This window comes from Octodon degus, unplaced genomic scaffold, assembly GCF_000260255.1.
Source record: "Octodon degus isolate 3935 unplaced genomic scaffold, OctDeg1.0 scaffold00119, whole genome shotgun sequence".
Classification (NCBI taxonomy): domain Eukaryota; kingdom Metazoa; phylum Chordata; class Mammalia; order Rodentia; family Octodontidae; genus Octodon; species Octodon degus.
Window position 1 is genome coordinate 1792393 of NW_004524695.1, and position 23731 is coordinate 1816123.

The 23731-nt window shown below is 44.4% G+C and overlaps 1 protein-coding gene across 1 annotated transcript in view; it reads right to left on the reverse strand.

The window, feature by feature from the left end:
* Carmil1 (capping protein regulator and myosin 1 linker 1) overlaps nucleotides 1–23731 on the reverse strand; it is a 310075-nt gene that overhangs the window by 148098 nt on the left and 138246 nt on the right. The window contains exons 6-9 of the mRNA XM_004640140.2: nucleotides 17083–17180; nucleotides 16664–16734; nucleotides 16304–16377; nucleotides 436–511 (exon numbers count right to left, since the gene is read on the reverse strand). Coding sequence (XP_004640197.1) covers nucleotides 436–511; nucleotides 16304–16377; nucleotides 16664–16734; nucleotides 17083–17180 — 319 coding nt within the window. The remainder of the gene's footprint in view (nucleotides 1–435; nucleotides 512–16303; nucleotides 16378–16663; nucleotides 16735–17082; nucleotides 17181–23731) is intronic.

The window sequence follows — 23731 nt, forward strand, 5'->3', positions numbered from 1 at the left end:
AACTAGTATTATCTATCCTAAGTCTCCTAGTCCAACTCTACCCGTCAATATTTCCTGAAATTCTTAGGAAGGAAGACACTGCGAGAATGAAATGCAGAGAAGGAGCGTCACCTCTGCAGTTGGTGACTGTGCTAATGTGACATCAACAGTTTTGGCCCACTGAATGGCGTGCGCTCCAGGCTGACTAGACGTGTCGCTCTCTGCATCTTCCAAACTGCCTACAGCACTGAAAATATGAAGTACTCTGAAACCTCTCACATGGTAAATTTTATAAAATGTTACACAAATCACCTATAAGCAAACATCTCCCCATGAAGTAAAATGTATGCAGCTCAAAAGTCTGGAAGGAAAACATTTTTATTAAATAATTATCAGGATTTTTTTTTTTAAATTCTGCAAAGACAAGCACCGTTTACCGCATCTTCAATTACTTACCAGTTTCAGATCCTTGGAGGACAACTTTGTGAACCACTGATTATATTCCAATGCAGCAATGATAGGTATTAGGTCCCTAGAAGCAAAGAGAGCAAGTAAGTCAACACGCCCTTACACGACAGTCTCACCACCACTGTACTTGGAACCCATCCACCCAGCTTTAGCTGAAAACTCTTATTAGTCCCAAAACACAACATTCGAACCAAATTATTTTGACCACCAGACGATAATTAAATTCTGTGACATATTTTCTGTAAGATAGAAACAAAATTACTCAAAATTGAAGTAAATTACCTCTAGGAACTCTGCTTCCTACTTCCAAAGGAAAAGAAATTGGCAGCATCATTAATTCTGAGGACAACCTGGTTCTGAGATAACTCCTAAGTCTAATTCTGAGTTATTCTTTTACACCGCTCTCTCATAATTTTTTTTAACCATCAAGAACCTTGTCTATCCTCTGGGAGAAACAATTCATACAAAAAAACACAGTGTCTGCCCTGACAGGTTGCAACCTAGGAATCAGGTAGGATTGCTCCTTCCTCTACCTCATTCTGAGATCCTCCCTCTCTCCCTTCCTCCCTCCTTCCCTCCTTTCCTTCCTTCCTCTCTCTCTCTCTTTCTCTCTCTCTTTCTCTCTCTCTCTCTCCCCCTCCCTCCCTCCCTCCCTCCCTCCCCCTCCTTTCCTTTCTATATTTTTGTTGGTACAGGTCTCGCCACACAGCTTGGACTCACAGTGATCCTTCTGTCTCAGCCTCACCAGCGCTGGGATGACAGGTGTGTGCGACCACACCCAGTGTCAGGGCCAGGTTAGCACACCTGGGGGTCTGGGACCAGCATGGCATGCAGGACTGGGAATCGAATATCAGACCCTGCCCTTGCCAGGCAGGTGCTTAGACCACTGAGTTATCTCCTCGGCCTGCCTACCCTTACAGGAAGCAGCACCACATGGGTTGGCGGTGCTCAGCAAACATCCTACAACCATTTGGCAGTGTGTACAGTACACAGCAGTGACCACACCAAAGACAGGGCCCAGGTATAATTTTGCATGGTGCTTCCTATGAGTTCCTAAGCTGTAAGGCAAAGCCGCACACCTGAGAAATAGGCCCCCACTCCACCTTCCAGCCCCAGCCCCCTCAACATACAGCCCTCAGGACAGAAGGCCCATAACTCCTGACTCATCCAACAGGCCATACAATTTCACCATCACAACTGCTCTGAACTCCTCTGCTCATTTATAAAAATCTGTGTATCCTTCAAGGCTTGTGTCACGTGTCCTCCATTCTATAGCCTTCTTGGCCACCACAGCCCGCACTGGCATCTCTACGTAGCACTTAGTTCCCTCTGCCTCATGCCATGGTTTGCTGCCTAAGCACCCATCCCATCACCTCACTCTGCAGATCCTCTGCAAACCAAGCCTCTATTCAGTTCTAAGCTTCAATGAAGCTGTACTGCATTTGTGCCCTGTGCATGGGATACGGCAAATACTCAAATTGTTACTGAAACAGAAACGAGAGCCAGAGGGAGAAAGGGAGCTGAGTGCTAGTATTATCTGGCAACTTCAGGTTACTAGGACCCCATATTTTGCTCCTATATTATCCATTTAAATCTCAAAACAGCCCCTGGAGGCACTGCAACGAAACCCTTCGGAGATGAAGCAACACTGGGCCAAGGATCAGAGGTCAGTCCTGGCCAGACCCTGACCTGACAGCGCTTCCCTCAGACACCCTTTGGAAAGGGGAAACAAGAGCTTACCCCAGAAGGAATGTGTAGTTACTGGCACGTCTCCACATGCCTGGGTGTCGACTTACACATCTTTTTATTACTGCTACTTACAAATCTTCAAAAGCTTTAGATTTAAAAGGAGAACACAACTCTTTGTACAGCTGTCTGATGACCTCCCCTCTGTCTGTGCCCTTTCGCTGGCCCGTGCTCTGAGTCCAGGACAAGTCTGTGCATCGCTCGCTGTGGCCCAATGACAGGGTGCGGCTTCATAGCTACATGAAGTAGTGCTGCTTTATGACAGAGGCCTGCCCATGCCACTCTCCCACGCCCTGAACATGAAGACCAACGGCAAAGCGGTCTTCCCTGTCTCCTTAAAGATTCAGTCAGGGAGTGACCAGACTGCAGAACCTCATCAGGGTGTAAGCTGCTCTGTCAGCTGGTCTATCCGAAGTACAACTGCATTTTGTCACAGACGAAACTGTGCACATCATTAATACAATCAAGCTTGCGTGAACACAGTAGGTGAAAACTTCACTTCCACAGCCCATCTGCCAAACTCCTAAAAGAAGTATCTTGGTGCAATGACAGGTAGAAGGAACCCTTAGTAACACCGGAAATGTTCACAGGAGAGTACTAAGTTTTTAAAATACACACATTTTTAAAGTGTATTTTTAAAAATACACTTCAGTGTACATTTGTGTGATGCAGTTATAAAATGACAGCTATACATGCTCCCAAATACTGCCTGTGTCTTTTAGAAGTGAAGAAGGGCCGGCCAGATAGCTCAGTGGATTAAAGAGCCTGCTTAGGCAGAGCACAGAGGCCTGTGTTCAATCCCCAGCGTGCCCTGCCAGCCCTGCCCCCGTGGCACACTGAGATAGTGATTGAGACTGGGCGTGGTGGCACACACCTGTAATCCCAGCGCTTGGGAGGCTGAAAACAGGAGGATCACTACAAGTCTGATCTATATAGTGAGACTGCAGACCCTGTACCAAATACGTTTAAAAAAAAAAAAAAGGAGTGAAGAAGGAAATGTTACAAGGACAGTTGCCTAACTGTTGCAGTCACATAAGCACAAGGCTGGGGTACCAAGTTCTGATGTGATCAGAGTAGTTCTACTTTTTCCACCACAGGAACCTGGAGAGTGGGCAGGGCTGTGCCGAAGGTGCTCTCAGGACGCAGCCTGGGCAGAGAGGGAAGGGATCACAGGCTTGTCAGAGAGACTTGGCCCACGTGGGCAGAAAAATGGGGACTATTTCAGGTGATTAGGGGCCATGCGGAGGAAGGCGTGGGAGCCTGACAGTGCCCAGCAGGTCCTGCCCTTCACGCATCCGACAAGTGCTGAGCTATGTGCACAGATCGCTGGGCCTGATGCTTTATTAGACACGGGGCATGTCCCTGCCTCTGGCACTGATGGCCTGGCACAGCCCAACAGGAGATTCAGGAGGGAAAAGCAGCCAGGGCAGAGCAAAAGGAGTCCTGCGGAACACAGGGAGCAAGGTGCTGCGAGTGCACAGAACGGGTGCTGTTCAAAACACAAAGTCCTCAGGGAAGGACTCTTACAGGAAGGCCCTAGGCCGTGGAGGGGAGGGAGGGAGAGGAAACACACCTTCTAGGCGGAAGAAACTGGCAGCGGAGCAAGGTCTGATTTGGTGTAACAGTGTGGACCTGACACCAAAAGCATAACCATAAATGGAAAAATCCAGATAAATCAGACTACAGCAAAATCAAAAGCTTGTGCTCTGCCCAAGTGGCTAACAGACAGTAAGACAAATGCCAAGAGAAACTATTCATAAATCTTATTTCTGTCAAAAAGATTTGCATCCAAAAGTATCGACAGCTGTCAACACTGAGCAAGAAAAAAAACACCCTAATGTTCAATGGGCAGAAGATCAAACAGGCACTTTACCAAATAACACTGTCCCCTGAAAATGAAACCTAATGAAAACAACCAGCTTTTGATTTTTTGTTTTTGGTGCCAAGGACTGAACCCAGGGCTTCCTGCTTGCTAGGCAAGCATTCTACCACTGAGCCAAACCCGCAGCCCCAACTTTGCAAACTAGGAATCAAAACTGCCAGCCCCAGGCAGCCTGTCCTTCCTCACTGCCCTCGCTGTTTCTTGCTCCCTGGCTGCTCTGTAAAGCGGGTAAGGTAAGGACAGGCAGGCGAGGTAAGTAAGACCAGCTCCTGGAGGCGGCAGCTTTGATCTCTAGTTTTCAAAGCTGATTGTTTTCCAGTTAGGACTTACTTTCGAGAAAACATGGACAATGTATACAAAACAACAACAAAAAAAAAAAAACACATGAAAAGGTACTTAATTAGCCACTGGGGAAAACCGATTTAAAGCCAAACTAAAATGCCACCACTCACGTATGGAGCAGATACAATTAAAAAACCAGTAGGTTAAAAACACCAAGCCTAGAAGGGCTGGCAGGATACTTCAGTGGACTAAAGCGCCTTCTTAGGCAGGCACAGGCACCGGGGTTCGATCCTGGTAGGCCGTACTGGCCCCACCCTGGGGCACCCTGAGAGGGCGACTTAGACTGGTCATGGTGGCACGTGCCTGTAATTCCAGCACTTGGAAGGATGAAAACAGGAGGATCACTACAAGTCTGATCTGTGTAGGCTTGTAGACCCTGTACCAAATACATTAATACATACATACATACATACACACATATGTACATACATACCTACATACACCAAGCCTGCAATTGCTAACAAAGACAGAGGGCAAGGGGAATGTTCAGAGTTGCTGATGAAAACACTAAAGGGCACATTCACTGTACCCCAGAAGGTAGTTTGCTCGTTTGCCACTACATATACCATGCACGAGTTGGGTGATCCAATCATCCTATCCCTAGGTCATCACCCAAGAGAAATAAGTTATATTTAGATACAAATTTAAATGTTCACACATATAAAAGCTATATTCATAATTGTCAGAAATGGAAAACAACACAGACATTGCTCAGTGATAGCACACGACCCTCAGAGCTGGGTTAGCAAGGGTCAGCCTCAGCCTCCGGCTCACATCGCTTCTTGGAAGCCAGCTGCTCTGTTGTGAGGTCTCAGCCACGTGGCCAGGCCATAGCTAGGCTTCCCAGCAGATGGCCGCATGGGAGTGGAGAAGGCTGTGCTGTGACTTAGGACTGTTCTTGCTGTGGGCTGTTAAACTAGGCGGGTTTATCACCCAGCAATGGATAACCAGGACATTTACTATCTGGAAATAAGGCCTGACACATGAATGTAGGGAAGGCAGCCATAAAAAGCTTATCAGCAGGGAAATATTTCGGAACACTAACTGCTGTAATATGGGTGGGGTGGATGTGAGGAAGCAAGCGGCCTGTGGATCAGGCAAGTGTGCTCTTCTGAGAGAGGTCTGGGCGAAGGGGAGGCTGCCAGCGCCAGACCCAGAGGCAAGGCAAGTACAGAATGCTTTCCACATAGGCTACAGAGCTAATACAAATATGCTCACTTTTATCATGAAAATAAAAGAAACACAGGCTGTTGGAATAATTATTATAATCTAGTAGAGTAGAGGAAAAGGAAAGAACTGTGATGGAAAATTGGTATATGCGAGTCTTCTAAGGACAGGCAACTGCCTACTTGACCTAAGAAGCAGACACAATAGTCAAATTTACAATTCTTTGCATCCTGGCATGCATCTGCACGCTCTTCTCTAAGAGACAAGTACGGGAGCAGCTTTAGCAGCACTGTTCACAGTGGACAATACTCTAACCAAAGTGTCTGAGCAGTGGTACAATGGACAGACTGTGGACCATTGACACATTAGAATTCCAGACAGAAACTCAAGTGAATGAAATAGAGCTGCACACAATGCTATGTAAAGCCTCATTGTCTTGACGACTTACCACCTCCCAATCTGCCTAGAACATGCAGAGAATTAGCTGCTAGACCCAGGAAACCAAGTGCCCAGGAAGCACAGGGGTAAACACGTATGTGGAAGTCAAGGTCTGAAGGAAGAGACTTGGACTTTGTGAACATCAACCAGCGTGACGGCCAAAACAAACACAGACCAGGGATCAGGAAGGTTCTAGCCTGCCTACTACACACAGCATTCCAAAGCCAGGAAGGATCAAAAAAGATGATTTCTCTCATGCTGGAAAGTGGTAACAGCTTCTTATCTTAAGTTCATGACATCCCAGTGTGTTTCACTTCGACCACCTAAGAGACTCTTAAATATGATGTGACTAAAGAATAAAGTTAGCTGTGCCGGTGAGATAGTACAGCAGACCAAGAACTAGCTTATGCAAGCACAGGGACCAGGGTTCAATCCCCAGCACCACAGTTCGCACCAGTTCACTGAACTAGCCACCAAGTCTCAGCATGGTGGCATACAACTATAATCTCAAGTGCTGGGGAGACTGAAAACAGGATCACTACTTGTCCGATGTGCATAGTGAGACCCTGTACCAAATATATTTAAAAAAAAAAAAAGAAGAAGAAGAAAAAGAAAGTTAGCCTAAGGGTCACAACAGTTTAGGAGGTGGTCCTCTCCTGAGTCTTAGCAACAGAGCATCTTCCTGCATACTTCCATACATAGGTCACTTCCACCACTTTCTTCAAAGGGAAGTGAGCACATTCCAAGACTGAACTTCTCTGAGGAAAAAAACTGTATGACTGAAGAAAAGCTGAGACATTTGATATTCACAGACAGTGGTCTGGACATAAACATATTGCACACAGCTTGTGTTTTGTTAATCAAGTTTCTGGTTAGAGACTGTAACAAAAATTGAGGTTTTCATTTCCCATCTCAGTTGACATGTCTGGGGGTCCGCCCATTAGCTCAGTTGTTTAAGTGCCTGCTTAAAAAACCAGTGAGGCTCAAGTTACACTGGTTCGAACCCAGATACTCCCACCAAACCAGAAATGCCCTGCAGGAATGTTCAGGCCTCCCCCCCCCAAAAAAAAAACCTTCAGTTGACATGTCTACACTGAGCATTTCCTTAAAACTCAAGTTTTCCTCTTACACCTTTCCAAATAAAAGGCATCATAAAACCAGTAGGAGCATCACAGGAAAGATCATGACCTAGTTTCTGGAAAAATTTTCTTTACTGTAGGGCTCTTGTAGTTTTCACTCCTTTTCTTTCACTGAGGAGAACCCATCACTTTATATAGTTGCTTGCTTTTTTTTTTTTTTTTAAATGTATTTGGTATAGGGTCTCACTATGCAGGTCAGACTTGTAGTGATCCTCCTATTTTCAGCCTCCCCAGCACTGGGATTACAGGCGTGTACCACCATGCTCAGACTCATTCGCTGGCTCAGCGCACCCTAGGGGCGGGGCAGTTGTTTAAAGAGGGCAAGCCTTTTAGTATATGAAATAAGACAGTATATGTATGAACACATTTGGTACTACCACAAGGTACTATAAATGTATTAGTCCAAGTAGCTTCATGGTAAGTCCAAGACAGGAGTGCTAACTCCATTTAACAAATGAAGATTCCAAGGCACATAGCCTGTTGTCTTCGGCTGCTTTCCAAACTGCTAAGAGTCTTCAGCCTACCCTAAAGAGCATCCCAGAACTCTCCAAATATTTTTAAATCAAAGAATCAAGGGCTGGTGAGATAACTAAGCAAACTAAGCACTTGCTTAGGCAAGCACAGGGACCAGGGTTCAAGCCTTAGCACCACCTGTCACACAGGGCCCACCCGCTGGCACACTGAACTGTCTGTCCATGGAGAGCCGGCATAGTGGTGCATGCCTGTAATCCCAGAGCTGGGGAGGCTGGAACAGGAGGATCACTGAGTCCAAGCTGCTTACCAAATACACCCTCCCCCCCCCCAAAAAAAAAAAAAAAAAATCAAGGACTCAATCCTCTTGTAGGACATTTAACTAATCACTTGATTACTGCTTTGAAAGACAAGACCAACATATATTTTGAAGTGACTTCTAAAATGATAACTGTACTCTTATTACTTTGAACATTAAAAACTAAACTACTAAGCCAAGAGCCTGTAGTCTCAAGGGCTCAGAACGCTGAGTCAGGATTGTTTGAACCCAGGAGTTCAAGGCCAGCCTGGAAAATATACTAAGGCACATCTCTTAAAATGGTATATTTAAAAATAAATGATTCATATTTGGAGCCTATTTGAAAAAGTTAAAATGCAAAAAGAGTTGGCAAGAGATTTAGAGTGCTCAACTCTTGCCAAATTCTTTGGATTCTGTAGATTCCAGATAATACATTGAACTAGCAGTTCTAACCCTATCTTTCTGATCTGAATGGACTCAGAGGAATTTCCTTCTTTCAGTTATTATTTTCAGGCCAAATTTCCCTCCTTATTCCCTTTCGGATGCCTGTCATCACAGTGAAACTTTAAAACACTGACTCTTAAATAGACCGTGTGAAATATGCCAGGAAAGTGTTTTTAAAAATGACATCTTTGAAAGCTGTCTTGCAAGTTCCACAATCAACAATGTAAGAAAAGCAGAGACTGAGAGCACCAATCCAATGAGCAATACTGGGACTGTTGCTTGCCGGCCGCATACCACAGCAGGGAGGATTCCTCCTAAACTTACAAACATTTAAAGGCTCTATGAGGTGGCTTCGGCCAGAACAAAATATCCTGCCTCATGTCCTGCCTTACACACACCCAGGAGGTTGCGCAGACTCTCCTAGAAAAGCAGCCGTGCCGCAGCCAGACCATGGTCACCATCCTACCGTATTCCCTCCATAACCGTTCTGGCGGTTATGGATTAGAGTCCTCTCATTGAATTTAATTTAAAAATGGGAGATGGAGAGCTTTAAAAATTAAAAGTATCATGAATTAGCTACTGCTTCCTGGCAGCCTGGTTTACATAGAGACGTGTCCTGTATCATTAATGTACTAGCGGAGCAACTTGGCAATTCTCTGAAGGCTGTGACTTCCTGAATCAGTGCACGGATGTTCTCAGGAGCCTACAAGAGTGGTCTTGGAGTTTTCTGATCATTCATTCCTAATAGCAAAGTACTTTGAGTACCTCCCAAATAGACGTTTACCTATAAATTATACTAACAGACTAAGCTGAGTTTCAAACACAAATACATTGGATAAGAAAAAGTAAATAAATGAAAAACGAATTTTTTATTAGTTCCCCGTCTCCAACAGATCAGCAGCTCTTTCTCCCAGGTTGGAGACTACTCCTCTGCAGAAGCAGTGAGAGAAATCTAGAGATGGAAACGGAAGGCCACTCTGTCACACGAGGTTCTACCCTAAGGGCATTCGAAAAGGAGTGGAAATAAAGAAAGGGGGCTTCTTCACTTAGGCCAAAAGTGATCCTGATGCCCTTAGGACCACCCTTCAAAACACTCTCTAGTTAGAATTCCTTCCTGATCCTGTCATGCTCAGGAACATCACCTTGATGAGAAAGGACCATGAGAAGACAAAAGCAAACTCTGCTACCAGGGTGGGCTGGCTCAGGTGGGCTCGCTCACTCTCTTTCTCTCTCTCTCTCTCTCTCTCTCTCTCTCTCTCTCTCTCTCTCTCTCTCTCTCTGGCCTGCATTCCCTTCCCCCTAATCTCTCCCTGTCTTTCCTCCTCCCTCCCCTCTCTTGTGTCTTCCCCTCCCCCTACTTCTCTCTCTCTCCCTCCCTGTCCTTCTCTCTCTAAATTCAGACTTAGATGCATGCTGTAAGTCTCCAGAGGATTGATGAGATTAGTTCTTAAAAATCTTCCAGGAACAAGAGAAATCAATGCATTTAAAGCTACGTATTTTCTTTTCCCAGGCACTGATGCCCCTTCCTCACTGTGCCCTGTCAATCCACATTACAGAGCAATTACATTTCTAACACACTGGCTCCCAGACCTTTGAAAGTCCCCATGAGAAAGACTTTGTCATTTTATGTCTCTTGTTAAGCTAGTGATACCTATGCCAGAATAAACTGCAAAGACAGACTTAAATAAAATATTAGAACCTATAAATAACTGAGTGAGCATTTTGCCAAGCAAATCTTAATTACTACTTTTCTCCAGAGACTATGAGGATGGAACCAGCATAAACTATGTCAACCTTACACTTGGATGCCTAGTCAGCAGCAACAGGTATCTGGCCTGACAAGCAGGCAGGCAGGCAGGCAGGCAGGCAGGCAGGCTGGACAGACGGACGGAAGGAAGGACTGATCAATCAATAGATGGGTGGATGGATTGATGGATGGATAAATGGACAGAAAGGAGGATGAAGGGGAGAGAAAACAGGGAGATTTTTAAAAATCACAACATTTAAGCTACTTATAAAACTACTATGAAGCACCTAGAGAGGCCATCAAGGTTTTCCTGAGGCCACAATGGAAGCCACAGAAGCAGAAAGCAAGACCAGGACAGTGGCTGCCTAATCAGGCACTGTCAGTATGGTGCTGGGCTTGTCCACCCCTCAGCGCACCAGGCTGCAGACATAAGGGCTGTGGCCCCTGCCACTGGCCACATCTCTAAAGAGAAGACCCTAGATAAGTGAGGGAGAAGGGCACTGTAGCACCTATGCTACGGTGATAAGAGTGAGAAGGCCACTATTCTGTCCACACATGCACCTTCTTCTAGGCCATTTCCTCTGTGTAGCGATGGCATTACACACTCTAGGTTGCAGCTTCCTCCATCTCTGTGCTTCCAATGACAAAGTATTTCTATGGTTTGGAAGCTGCTGAAGGGCTGGTGCGCGGCTGGCACTTTGGGGAGTTGTGAGACATCTGGGATGTGGGGTCTAGCAGAAGTCCTGAGGTGACAAGGGCCTATGCTAGGACTGCGGGATCCCACCCGCTTCTTTTTGTTGCTTGGCTCTCAGGGGTGGATCTGCTCTACCACATGTCTTCCAGTTTGTCATACATCCAGACCCAGAGGGTGAATTGATCATGAAGGTGAACATCAAGAACTATGAACCAGGGCTGGGGAGACGGCTCGAGTTCAATCCCCGGTTCCGCCAAAAAAAAAAAAGAACTATGAACCAAAATAATTCCCAGGGATATAGCTCAGTGGCACAAGCGCCTACTTGGCAAGTGTAAGGTCCTGAGTTCAATTCCTGATGCTGAAAACAAAAATCATACAAAATAATTCTGTTCCCACTGTGAGCTGATGATCTCGGTATTTCATTACTATGAGAAAGGCTCCCCAGTACAACCGTGAAAGCCACAGCCAGTGCTCCCTGTACCCAGACCTGTAACTATAATGTCAGAGCCACTCACGTAACCCAAGTCTCCACTGCAAATCAAATGGTCCTGGGCAAACAGTGGTTTCGACTTCTGACAATGATTTGGGCAAGGGAATGGAAAGAGGTGGAGTTGCCTAAGAATCCAGAGAGGAGAGGGTCAGTCCCAGAGCAAGACAGGGTGAAAAGCGCCCCTGAAGCAGTAACAGCTTGCCTGAGTGTGGGGACAAAAGTATCTGACTACATGTGATGTGACAGGCTTTCTACAAGAAGCCAACCTCAAACTTCCAGGTTTCTGGTCTGCTCCCCCAGAGCATATTCCTTAAAAATTGTTTATTCTTGGACACTAGTGTGACTGCAAAATCCTGGAACACACAGCACTAGTAAGCCCAGCCCAGGCTTCAAGGAATTTCCTTTCCAACAGCACTGACAAGTATAAGAGCTGCTAAGAATGGATGCTTCTAACTGTGTAACTAAACGCAATGGTGAGAAAAAGCAGAATGAAAAATAAAGGGCTAACACTGGCCAATCAGAGCCCAGCATAATTTTTAAACCAATATATAGTTATCCTTGACCTTCTATATCTGTGATGCCATTCATAAATTCTACAAACAAAGGATTGAGAAAAAAATTAAGTGTTTGGAACATGTATAGACTTTTCTTGTCATTATTCTCAGGTTGTTTAGTCTTTTTTTTTTCCCCAGCTTAAACTCGGGACCTTGTTTTTGCCAGGCAGGTGCTTTTGCCACTGAGCTATCTCCCTAGCCCTTCTTGTCATTATTCTCTATAAACCACAACATAACAACTTTTGGGATAGCATTTACATTATTATTAGGAATCATATATAAGACAGGAATGATTTAAGGTACATGGGAATATATGCATGAGTTAAATGAAAATACTATATGCCATTTTATGGAATTGATTAGAATAGCCATAGATTTTGGTACCCATGGGGATCTGGCACTAATCCCCAGGGTACCAAGCGGTGACTGCAATCATTACCCAGTGGAAGTCCATGACCTAGAGCAGAGGTCTGCAAACTCCATCTATATCCATCTGTATATAGTTCATTATATAGCACAGCCACTCGCAGTCACTGATATGTTATCTAGAGCCACTTTCACACTGCGATGATGGAGTCAATACACAGAAGCTCCTCAACTTACAATGTGTTACTTCCCAGTAAGCCCATCATAAACAAGCTATCACAAGTCAAAAATGTGTTTGCTGGGTGTGGTGGTGCATGCCTTCAATCCCAGCATTCAGGAGGCAGGGACAGGACAACTGCTGTAAATTCAAGGTCAGCCTGGGCTACCTAGTGAGTTCAAGGGCAGGCTGTACTACAAAGTGAGACCCTGTTTCAAAACAAAAAACGTGCTTAACACAGCGAACCTCTCAAAAACCACACTGTAGCAACAGTGTCTGCTGCTTCTCCTTGAGGTCACAGAGCTGCTCCAGAGCTGCAGCTCACTTCTGCTAGCCAGCATCAAAAGAATATCCACTGGCACTGTAGAGCAGAGTACCTAGCCAAGGGACCTTGTGCTCCAGGCCCAGTAACGAAGGGAGACAGGGACAAACAGAAAATCCATCATACCACACATCACTAATTCAGAAAAAGAACAAAGATCAGCTCTCAAAATGTGAAGCACAGTTTCTATGGATAAATATTGCTTTTGTATCACTGTAATGCCAAACTTTTAAAGTCAAAAGCCATCATTAAACAAGACCTGTAACTGCAGCCACAACTGTCTAGCTCAGGAAGTCTGAAATATTTACAACCTAGCCCCTTGTAGAAAGTATTTTCCAACTCCTGATCAGGACTCTTCATGATGAAACTTTTTATCTCCTTGATGAAGCAAGAAAAGTAACGATTTGGTCCATCCACTTAATTTAGTATCTACAGAGACAGTCAAAGTTCTCAGCTAACGCATCTGCTTACAGGAAAACTAAAAATTTGATAAAATGATCTGAATTTAGCTACTACAAGAACACTGGGTAACTGTGTGCAATGGCTTCTTCAGATAGTGTCCTTTGCCCAACTAATGACCAAGGTAAGGACAACAGGATCACGGGAAAGCTTCACACAGATGCTGGGTGTAACCAATGAGACAATAGTAACATCAGCATCACAGGTGCAGCACCACGACTACAAAGAAACACCACAAGCTCCCTGCAATGTCTTCACACCTGCAGGTCAGATGGCCTCCAAGTACAGTCCACAGACGCCTGGGAACCCGAGGCCACACACAGGGCCCACCAGGTCAACAGTGTGCTGCATAATGACACTAAAACCAACAGCTCTTTCCCATGTGTTGGTCACTTCCAGGAAATCACCTGATCAGTTAGTAAAATTATACCCAATCAAGCAACAATCTGAATTTTGGTAAACTTTTTTCCAACACTATGACTTTGGCAGCCAGTTGTACTTGAGACTTTTGAAAAGGATTTATAGTGATACTTGGGCCGGCAAGATAGCTCAGCAATCTAAAAGCACCTGCTTAAGCAAGCTTAGGCAAGCGCAGGGACCGTGGTTTGATCCTAGGCACCACATGCTGTGCCAGCCCCAGGGAGGGCTGAGCTGGCCACAAAAAAGCAAAAAACAGTGATACTAATTAAATGCCTTTTTTTTTTTTTTTTTTTTTTTTTTTTTTTTGCTATTTCATACTAGCAAATATTTGGAAGTTATATACAATTCTATGAACCAATGTTTTATTAATGATCAATGTATAACGCTAGAAAACCAGGTTCAGCTAAGACCCATATAAAGAGATACTACATGGATTTTAACATTGCATGATAAAAATAAAAAAAAAATTCATTAATTGGTTCCAGATTTTACACTGCTCCTCCTCATCTTTAGGAAACCACCACTTACTGAGTTTTGATGAATGATCGAAGAATACCCACAAATATATGAACAGGCAGGCTGGCAAGAACATTCTTTCCTAGCTGATGCCTGTAGAAGGCAGGGTCTTCTGTAAATACTTCAGTCTAAAGAGCCCATCACCTGAGACTGGAGGCGAGGCAGACGGGAGAGTACAGCTGTACTCCAGTAAGTCAAATGTGAGAGACCAGCAGAAAGGAAAACCAAGGCCATATTCCCTGCTAGTTACATCTGTTTCCGAAAATATAATTATTCCTCATAAAACTGGTGCTTATGTTAGCATGTAGTGGTTTAGTAATACTATCTTTTAAAAAATAATAAATATTTACAATTTGAGTTTCTTTCCTTTCTTTTTTAATGTATTTGGTTGTTATAGGGTCTCATTACACAGCTGGGACTTGTATAAGTGATCCTCCTGCTTTTAGCCTCCCAAGCACTGAGATTACAGGCACGCGCCACGACACTGGGACTCAGTGGCAGGTTCAGCCTGCCCTGGGGGCGGGGCTGGCACGGTCGGGGATTGAACTGTGGTCCCTATGCTTGCCCAAGCAGGTGCATTAGTTCACTGATCTATCTCGCCAGCCCCCTCCAATCTGAGTTTCAATCTGGCCTGACAATTCCCAACAAATTCGACCCATGTAGCAAAAGACCAATCACGTACAAGAATGTAATAGGAACAAGAAACTCAGAACACTGAAACTTGATACTGTGGCCCTAAATACTTTTACTCTGTATGGGAAGTTTCTTTTTTTTACATTGGAAAATACAATTTTTAAAAATTATAAAGTATATTTTCCCTCCCTCTCAGTTCACTTTCTCATGAAAGTGAAGGTGTCTCTTGTCTCACTCTGCAAGAGACACCTTGCCTACATTTGAGAATAAGAAGTTTCCTCACATATTGAAAGAATAATACCGTGTGCAGGAAAAAATTGCCTGCCCTGCAAAAATGACACAAACCCAACTCGGAGAATCAGAGGTTAGGCCCCAGGAGCCACAGGTCCTGACACAGCCGGGCCAACCACACTGGCATCAGGAGACCCTGGCCACAGAAGGAGAAGCTTCTGGCCTGAAGCCCCCTACCCTAGTTGGCTGGTTTGCGTTCCCCAGGAAGCCCACTGTAATTTATGTGTCTCCTGGCGGGTAGGCAGAAGCACCACTTGAGATGGTATGTGGGGGATCAATGCTGATGCTAAGCAGCAGCACCCCAACAGTTCTCTGACATCCAGGTGTCCAAACGGCATAAAAGGTACAGCTAGAAGCTCAGATGCCTCGCAACTCCAGAGACAAAAGATTTATTGGGCTGGGGTCCACCACAGCAGCCACTATGTTCCTGAGGGAAAGAGTCTGAGGAAGCTGAGAGCAGACCCTCCCTGGGTCTGCATCACGGGCCTACAGACATTCTAGTGAAGACCATAAAACCTGAAAAAAGTCTCTCAGATAGCATGTAACTTATTTCATGATGTTATTACTAATACCACAATGCTACTCACAAGACAATTCATATTTAAGTTTCTTGGTTTTGACACAGTGAACTATTATGACTGATCTGTAAAGTCTTCATTTTTATTTTGGACAATTTGTATTGTTATATTCATTTATGTTTATAAATAATTTATTTTCCATTTGCAATCTACTGAAAAATAAAAATAAATAAATAAAAGACAATTCATAAAGAAACTGTGAATTAAAATACTAACTCAGTAAAAAAGAGCTACATTTTATATACAGAGTAGATTAAATAGACTATTCAGGATAGTATAAGAACCTAAGAATTATACTATTACTACAGAAAAATTCAGGATATTTTCTAAATATGAACACATACACCTCCAAAAAGCCACTGGTACTGAGTAGCATTTTTTTAAATTAATTTTATTGGGAAACAAATAGCAATGAGACAGTTTCGAAACAGGTTAGTAGGACAGTTACAATAATTAATAGATTGCATATTGTTGCCTTGTGAGTAGCATTTTTGCAACTGCTATTTGAGCAGCAAAATCCAGAGTTTTTTATATTCTCCTGATTCCTGTTACAAAAGGATTTTTTGGAGGACAAGGACATCAGAGCCACAGCTCTGAGACTGAATTTAGGAGCAGAAGATAGGAAAGCCAGAAAGGGCTTACCTGTGGTCGAGGTGACTGAAGTCTTGTAAATTCAACTCCCTGGTGTCTTGTGTCAGATAAATCGTATCCACATCCTATTTGAAATACAATTCAGTCATAAAGTTAATTTATGCTGATGGTCCAGGAAGCAAGACAAATCTGGAGAACGAGACAGTGGCATACAGAGATTTATGTAATCTGAGGAAAAATACCATAAGCAAAATCTGAATGTGGGAGAGGGATGGAAGGAGGGCGGGGTGGAAAGACAAGCAGGGAAGGGGGTAGACAGAGAGGGACAAGCAGATGGAGACACAGCGATAGACACGAGACTATCCTCTGGTGTGTCTATGGGTACACACACATGGACATAGACATCCTTACCCACTGGACTTCCTCCCGGTATGAAAATCCAAGCCAGTCACAGACACACGCATACATCTGAGAAAATCCACCTAAGGCATAAGACAAAAATGCTGCAGTCTTGACAAAGTCTTCAGCAAAATGATTTTTAAATAAAAACGTAAAAGCTTAAATATGGCCGCTGTGGACAATGCTGATGATTCCTTCTGTTTGGGGCAAGGAGTGAGGACTCTCCCCCCCTTCCTTAGTGAACAAGCAGCAAGATGTAATTCAGCTTAAATACAGGACTTGGGCCTACCAATCTCAAGTCTGTGCCACGCTAATTATACCTTGAAACTAATTGCACCTTTACGGTAGCATACGGGGAAGAGAACTAACTTCCAGGCAGGGGGCATCGTGGCAAGGCCCTTTACACTCTAGGGCTGAGAAGGGATGCTCACCACAGGGCCCCTGCTCGGCCACGGTCTGGCTGTCCCACAGAGCCTGCAGACTGGCTAGGCGCTCAGACGGCTCCATGGAGACCTTTTTCATGATTCTCCTGCAAGAAGAGCAGCAAGAGTTCACAAATCAGGTTTCTGGAATAGTACTAGAAGTTTATTTTGCAGCACCGCATAACCCTTTTCACAGAAAGATGAGTCTTATTCTGGTTCCAGAAGATGTACTTCCATTATTTGAGCACTAGCAAGACAAAACCCTGTAGGAACTAAATCTTTTCTTCAATATGCCTTTGTAAACTAATATTTAGAAATGCAAGGATTCTCCATGTTGTTTACTTGTTTTATAAGATATTTTGTTAGAATAGTCAGAAAGTAATGTTCCACTTAATGAATTATTTTGTTATACCAAAAATATATTACTAATTTTCAAAGCAATGAATACAAATCTCCTAAGTTATCCCCAAGAAAGCTCCAGCCCACACACGAAAAGGCAGCACAGAGAGATGGATAAAAAGGCAGCACAACATCCCAGAGTGTTGTTACTCACAGAACTGAGAAAATAAGGGCTCAGCCCATTGGGTGAGCAAAAGGGAAGGAGGAAGAGATGGAGCAAGGGGAAGAGAAGAGAAGGAAAAGGAGGAAGTCCTCCAAAGTCATTAGAACAGTCTCAGTAAATGTTAGCTGACGCTGTCACAGTTACCACACACCAGTCATTCAATGAACCATCTGGGAAATCATTCACTCCCTCAAAACGTAAAAGGTCCACAGAGTGCCAAGGTACGGGGCGCACCGGCATGGACCAAGGAGATAGTACTGTTGGCAAAGCTAGAAACCTATGAAGAGAAACAGTCAAATAAATGAGCAATGATGGAAGAGGATTTTGAATGGGAAACTCAAGTGTGAGGGCTGGTGAAGAACAGCACTTAGCATGACTGGCAGGAAGGGCCCAGAGCGAGTGCGCAAACTGCTTTGGTACACTACACCGGTGCAGGAACCTTTGCTCACATTTGGGACAGGATGTGTTCAAGTAGTACTCAAAACATTTCCCAATTTCAAAACATTTCCGATTGAGTATGCTCAACCTGGCTATCTCTGTGAAGGTCTAAGAAGGGATAGGAGGAGATGAACAGGTAAAGCACAAGGAGAGCAGCCCTGGGATGGGCCAGAAAGTGTTTCATGTGGACAGACAGCAAGTCCATGGAGAGGGGAATGCTGGTATAGAGTAGATCTCAGAACAGTGGCCGAAGTGTGTTCTGGGTAGAGGGGCAACAGAAGGCCAGGAAGCAGGGCCAGGACCAGCCCACGGCAGTGAGGAACTGCAAAGGAGGTGGACACTGGAAACAAACACCTGTGTGTACAGGACCAAAACTAGGAAATAGGAGTAATCTGAGAACAGGACCAGCTTCATGCAGAGTCCTGCTGCACTGAGCTGGGGACTTCTTGAGCACTCAGCACTCACAGGTGTGGGCAGCTGGTGGCTGCAGGCTCTCAAGGTGGGTGAGCTAGAACTACAGGCTGGAGGAGAAGGGAAGATAGCCTAGGCATCTGTAGCCTGGGGCCATGAGGAGTCCAGGGGCTTCCCAGGAGGGGATGGTGAAACGACAAAGGCAGTGGTCAGAGAGGCAGGACCAAGCCACCAAAGCCACACAAGGAGTGCTGTTGTAAGAGATGGCAAGGTCTGGGGTGTGGCTGCACAAGGTGGGGATACAGAAGGTAAAAGGTGTGTGTGCGGTGGGGGGAGCTGCTGGGTCAGTCACCCAGAGTGGTGCATGGGTGAGATAAGCCCACTGCACGGGAAGGATCCCCTAGCTGAAATGCTGGAAAACAACCATATTTTTTATTTCAAGTTTTCAAATTTGGGAATATTTGTACACAGTGATATGCCTCAGGAATAGAATCCAAGTTTAAACACAAAATACATTTATGGTTTGCGTGTACCTTGCAAATACAGGCTGAAGGTAATTCTATGATGCATTTAATACTACCATGAATGAAACGAAGTCTCATGTGTAGAATTTTCCACACGTAGCATTATATTGGCACCAGGAAAGTTTCTGATGTGGGAGCTTTTCAGATTTTGGATTTTCAAATTAGGAACGCTCAACCTGTAAGTCATACTGGATCTACACTACTTTTTTTTTTTTTTTACTGATTCTGAAGCACAGCTCTCCGTAATGATGCTTGCGGGGATCTTTAACGAATTTTAATCACCTTACAGAGACTGGAAGGAAATGACGCTGGTGGTTCCCAATTTCTGAGTGGACAGACTCCAGATGAAACCTGCCAGAGCCTGAGAGGTACTCGGGAGAATCATCCTACCTAGAAAATCTCAAACACAAGCCAAAACATTTGAATACAAGCTTTCTTCTGGCATTGAAATTACCTCTGCTCCGCTTTTACGACAAAGGCACAAGCCAGTAAGCTCACCTGGCGTCCAATGTGTCCCAGCAAGTGCTGCGCACTCACAAGAGCTCCATGCACAGCAGCATGCCTCTCTATTTTCCCCCTAAAAATGCTTGCAGCGGAGAATTATTATTCTAAAACTCTCCAATTTGGGAGTGAGTAAATGAAGGAAGACATTCACACTAAAGTGATGATACAGAACCTGGTGATTTGGGGTGCTTTGTTTTGGTTCCGGGTGACCATTCTGGGGTTCAGTGGAATTATTTTCTAGCTACATCAAAATAATGAAGCCAAGGGCTAGCCAAATAGCTCAGTGGATTAAAGTGCCTGCTTAGGCAGACATAGGGGCCAGGAGTTTGATTCCTGGGCCTGCCATGCAGCCCCGGCCTCACCCCCAGGACATGCTGAGACACCGTGCTGGGCGTGGTGGCACACGCCCGTAATCCCAGCACTTGGGAGGCTATAAACAGGAGGATCACTGTGAGTCTGATTTAGGCAGTGAAACCCTGTAGACCCTGTCCTAAAAAATGCAACACGAAAGACAGACAGACAGACAGACAGACAGACAGACAGACAGACAAGGCAGCCAGATATGCAAAGGAATAGCAGAGCATCAGAAGCTAGTACAGGCATCCACACAGCTGCACTGACTAAGCTCCCAACATTCCAAGCAGGACTCGAGTCTGACTTTATCTGGAGTCACATTTCTTTGTCAAATTATTGCTTTTTACTGCAGCAAAACTTCAGGGGCTGCTATTTAAATGACAAACAGGATGGGGATTAGTGGGCAAAAACCTTAGATGGGCAGAGTTAAGAGGAAGCTAGCTGTGCTGGGTTGGAAATGACCTGCGAGTGTCCCCGAGTTTCCTGGGCTGCCAGCCTAGTCTTCCGCCGAGTTGCTATCAAGTCATAAGAGGTGGCCTGGAGCTGGGCACGGGGGTGGGGGTGGGGGTGCACACCTATAATCCCAGGGCGTGGTAGGCTGATACAAAAGGACCAAAAGTTCAACACTTAATAAGCTCTAAGCCAGCTTGGGCTAGGAAATGAGACCCGACCTCAAAAAAGAGGTGGAAGGGTCCTGACAGCGGGTGATCACGTGTGGAACATCCCTTGGGTGGGAAGGAATTAACGCTTACTTCACAGAGTGAATGAAGTTGTTATAAATCAAAGCCATTCCGCATCTTTGGCCTTCACCCTAGCACGGGCAGTTCCCTTTCTGCTTCTCAATCATGTTGTGGTGAGGCAAGGTGGTACCTCAACAGAGGCCACAAAGATGAAAGCACCCAATATGAACTTTCAGCCTCCAGCAACATGATAAAAAGCTCTTCACTTTGTAAAGTATCCAATACAAGATAATTTGTTACAGCAACAGAAAACAGATATGAAAATGGCAGTTAAGCATGCTGGGAAAAATAATAAATATACAGTTTTGCAAAACAGACTCAATTTTATTTTGAAAGCAACAATGGACATTCACACTCAGAGTGCATGGAAATCTGCTGGAGGACAGGGACCGAGGCAGCTTGTGTTGGCATCCAGGGAATCACTGCAGAGGTGTCGGTCTGGGTTGCTGCCCACAGCTCCACTTAGGAACAGTTCTCATTTATCTTTTTTTTAAGTGAGGTATCAGGAGCAAAGGGCATCTCATGAAGCAAGTGCACTTATTTCCATAAAAGAGAACTCACAGAAGGTGGGAGCCGTTTCTTCTGTACTGTAACACTTCTCACAGAAACAAGGAGGAAGAAGAAAACCCACCACCTGATACTTTATTTTCTGCCACCAGCTAAATGACATCAAAGATCAGCAGAATCGTGACTCACACACATACATAGGTGGAAAACGGCAGGCAGGCAGACTGACTGACTGACAGATAAACACACAGTCAGACAGAGTAGTTGTTGTGAAAACATGTTCTGTAGACAGAAAGACCAACCCCTAAAAAACAAACAAGAACTTGTCACTCATTTATAGGGCAGGGTTAGAGCTGAGTCAATGACCTGTGCACTGTATGCATTTAATTCACACAAGGATATTGGTAAAAAGCAGTCACGTGGCAAAACTTAGTGAACTAGATCACAAGTACAGCAGCTTTTTATGCAAAGCTCATGATAAACTGTTGACATGAAAATCTGTCTAAATTATTTGAATCCACACAAAGTAGCAGCAGCCTAAGCAAGATGGCAACCATTCCTGCCACGGGACGTGTCTTAGCAGTGCCAATCCCACTGCCACCAAGGCTGGCCTCCGCCATGGGAAGAGAGGAAACAAAGCACTTTTTGTTCATTTATGCACAAACTCCTGTTGGCCATTTTTTTGGGGGAGGGTGGGGAATAACCTTATTCTCATACACTGGTCAATGTTTGGCTTCATAAAGGACCCAAAATACCATTTCTATTACTGTAGGAAAGAAACATTATTGGAACATATGCTAATTCTAGCAAATTTTCAAAGGTACAGCAACAACAACCACACACACACACACACACATACACATACACATACTATCGAAGATGCCAAAAACAGGGAAGTTATGACATTAGATGGTTACTATTCTACCAACAAGATATTAAGCACAGTGAACCAAAACTAAAATACAACAAAATCATAGAAATGCAATCAACTCATATGTAACTTATTTAAAAAAAAAAAAAACACACCCTCAGAGAAATTTCTTACACACGCTGCCGGTCCCTGTGCCCCCAGGGCAGGCATTCATTCCAGCACCCGGATGCATTCACAAGCTCACAGAGCTAAAATTTCCAGAGCCCTGCACAGGCACTGCCACGGGGCAAAGTCATCCTCATGACACTGCCTCCACCGGGCCGTCCCAGGCCACAGATGCAGGCACTGAGCCTGCGCTCACACTCCCAAGCTCAGGAGCCAGCTAGGCTGGCCCCTCCTCCAGTCCCACCCCAGCCTATGTTGGGCCAGGTTCTCGGTGTACCTGCGCACCAACTGTCACTTTACTCCTACATGCCTGTGGGCCGTCCTGAGGCTTGCGTCCAAGCTCTCCGGAGCAGTGCTCATCTCTCTCCTGGCAGTGCCCACAAGGCACACAGGCTGCTGTCCTAGGGCCCCGGAACCTCCCAGGCCCACCTCTTGCAGCGAGAAGTCTCCTCTCAAAAAAAAGAAAGAAAGAAAAAAGAAAAGAAAAGATAAATGAAGGAAGTTCTGTCTTTGACCTCCCAGATAAATGTGACTTTTTTCTTGAAATCAGAGAGCTTCACATTCTCTGCTATGTGATTTGTGGTGGTTTTTACATTAAACTGTAAAATCTTAGAGGGTAAAAAAGATTTTAATTCTCTGTGTATGCCTGAGGAGTTTCCTGAATTAAGATCTTCTACATCGGTTCCAATTTGTTCTAATGACTTCATTTAATGTGTAAAAACAAAAGTCCAGTCTTAGCTTTGAAAAACAGCCAGGGATTTTGATATTAGAAAAGCTGAAGGCTGCAACCAAAAGATAGCTTTCGGAAAGGAACTATCAGTGTAGTGAATCTGTGAAAACAGATTAAACAACACTTAGACCAGTAATATCTCCCATGTATCCCTTCAGTCTTTAAGTAAGGACTCTAATTAAAGTTAATAATTATGGGGTTGGGGAGATGGCTCAGTGGAATAAGCACTTCCCTGGCAAGCGCAAGGGCCTGAGTTCAATCCCTGGTTCCGCAAAAAATAAATAAATAAATAAAAAATAAAAATCATCTGACAGGGACCAGGGAGATGGCTCAGTAGAATAAGTGCTTGCCTGGTAAGTGCAGAGGCCTGAGTTCAATCCCTGGTTCCACCAAAAAAAAAAACAAAAACAAAAACAAAAAACAAAAACGGGGCTGGGGAAATGGCTCAGTGGAATAAATGCTTCTCTGGCGAGCACAAGGGCCTGAGTTCAATCCCCAGTTCCGCCAAAAAAAAATAAATAAATAAAAATTAAAAAAATACAGTTAATAATTATAAGGATAAAAATATTAACCTAAAAGACATGTTCATGATGGCTTGATAGGGGATGAACTTAAAAACATAATTTTTTTAAAAATTCTGTCTTTGTTCTGAAATTAGCTTTTCATATTTGATAAAGAGAAAATTCCATTTTTGTAGGTAGAAAGAGGGAATGATAAATAATACAAATCTGAGAAAGGAGAGTTAGGAAGAAAATATCCTGTGAACAATAATTTCAATGAAAATTCCTTTGCTCTTATCAGCACTCTCTGGATTATAAGAGGACTGATTATATGTTGTAGATATTTACATAT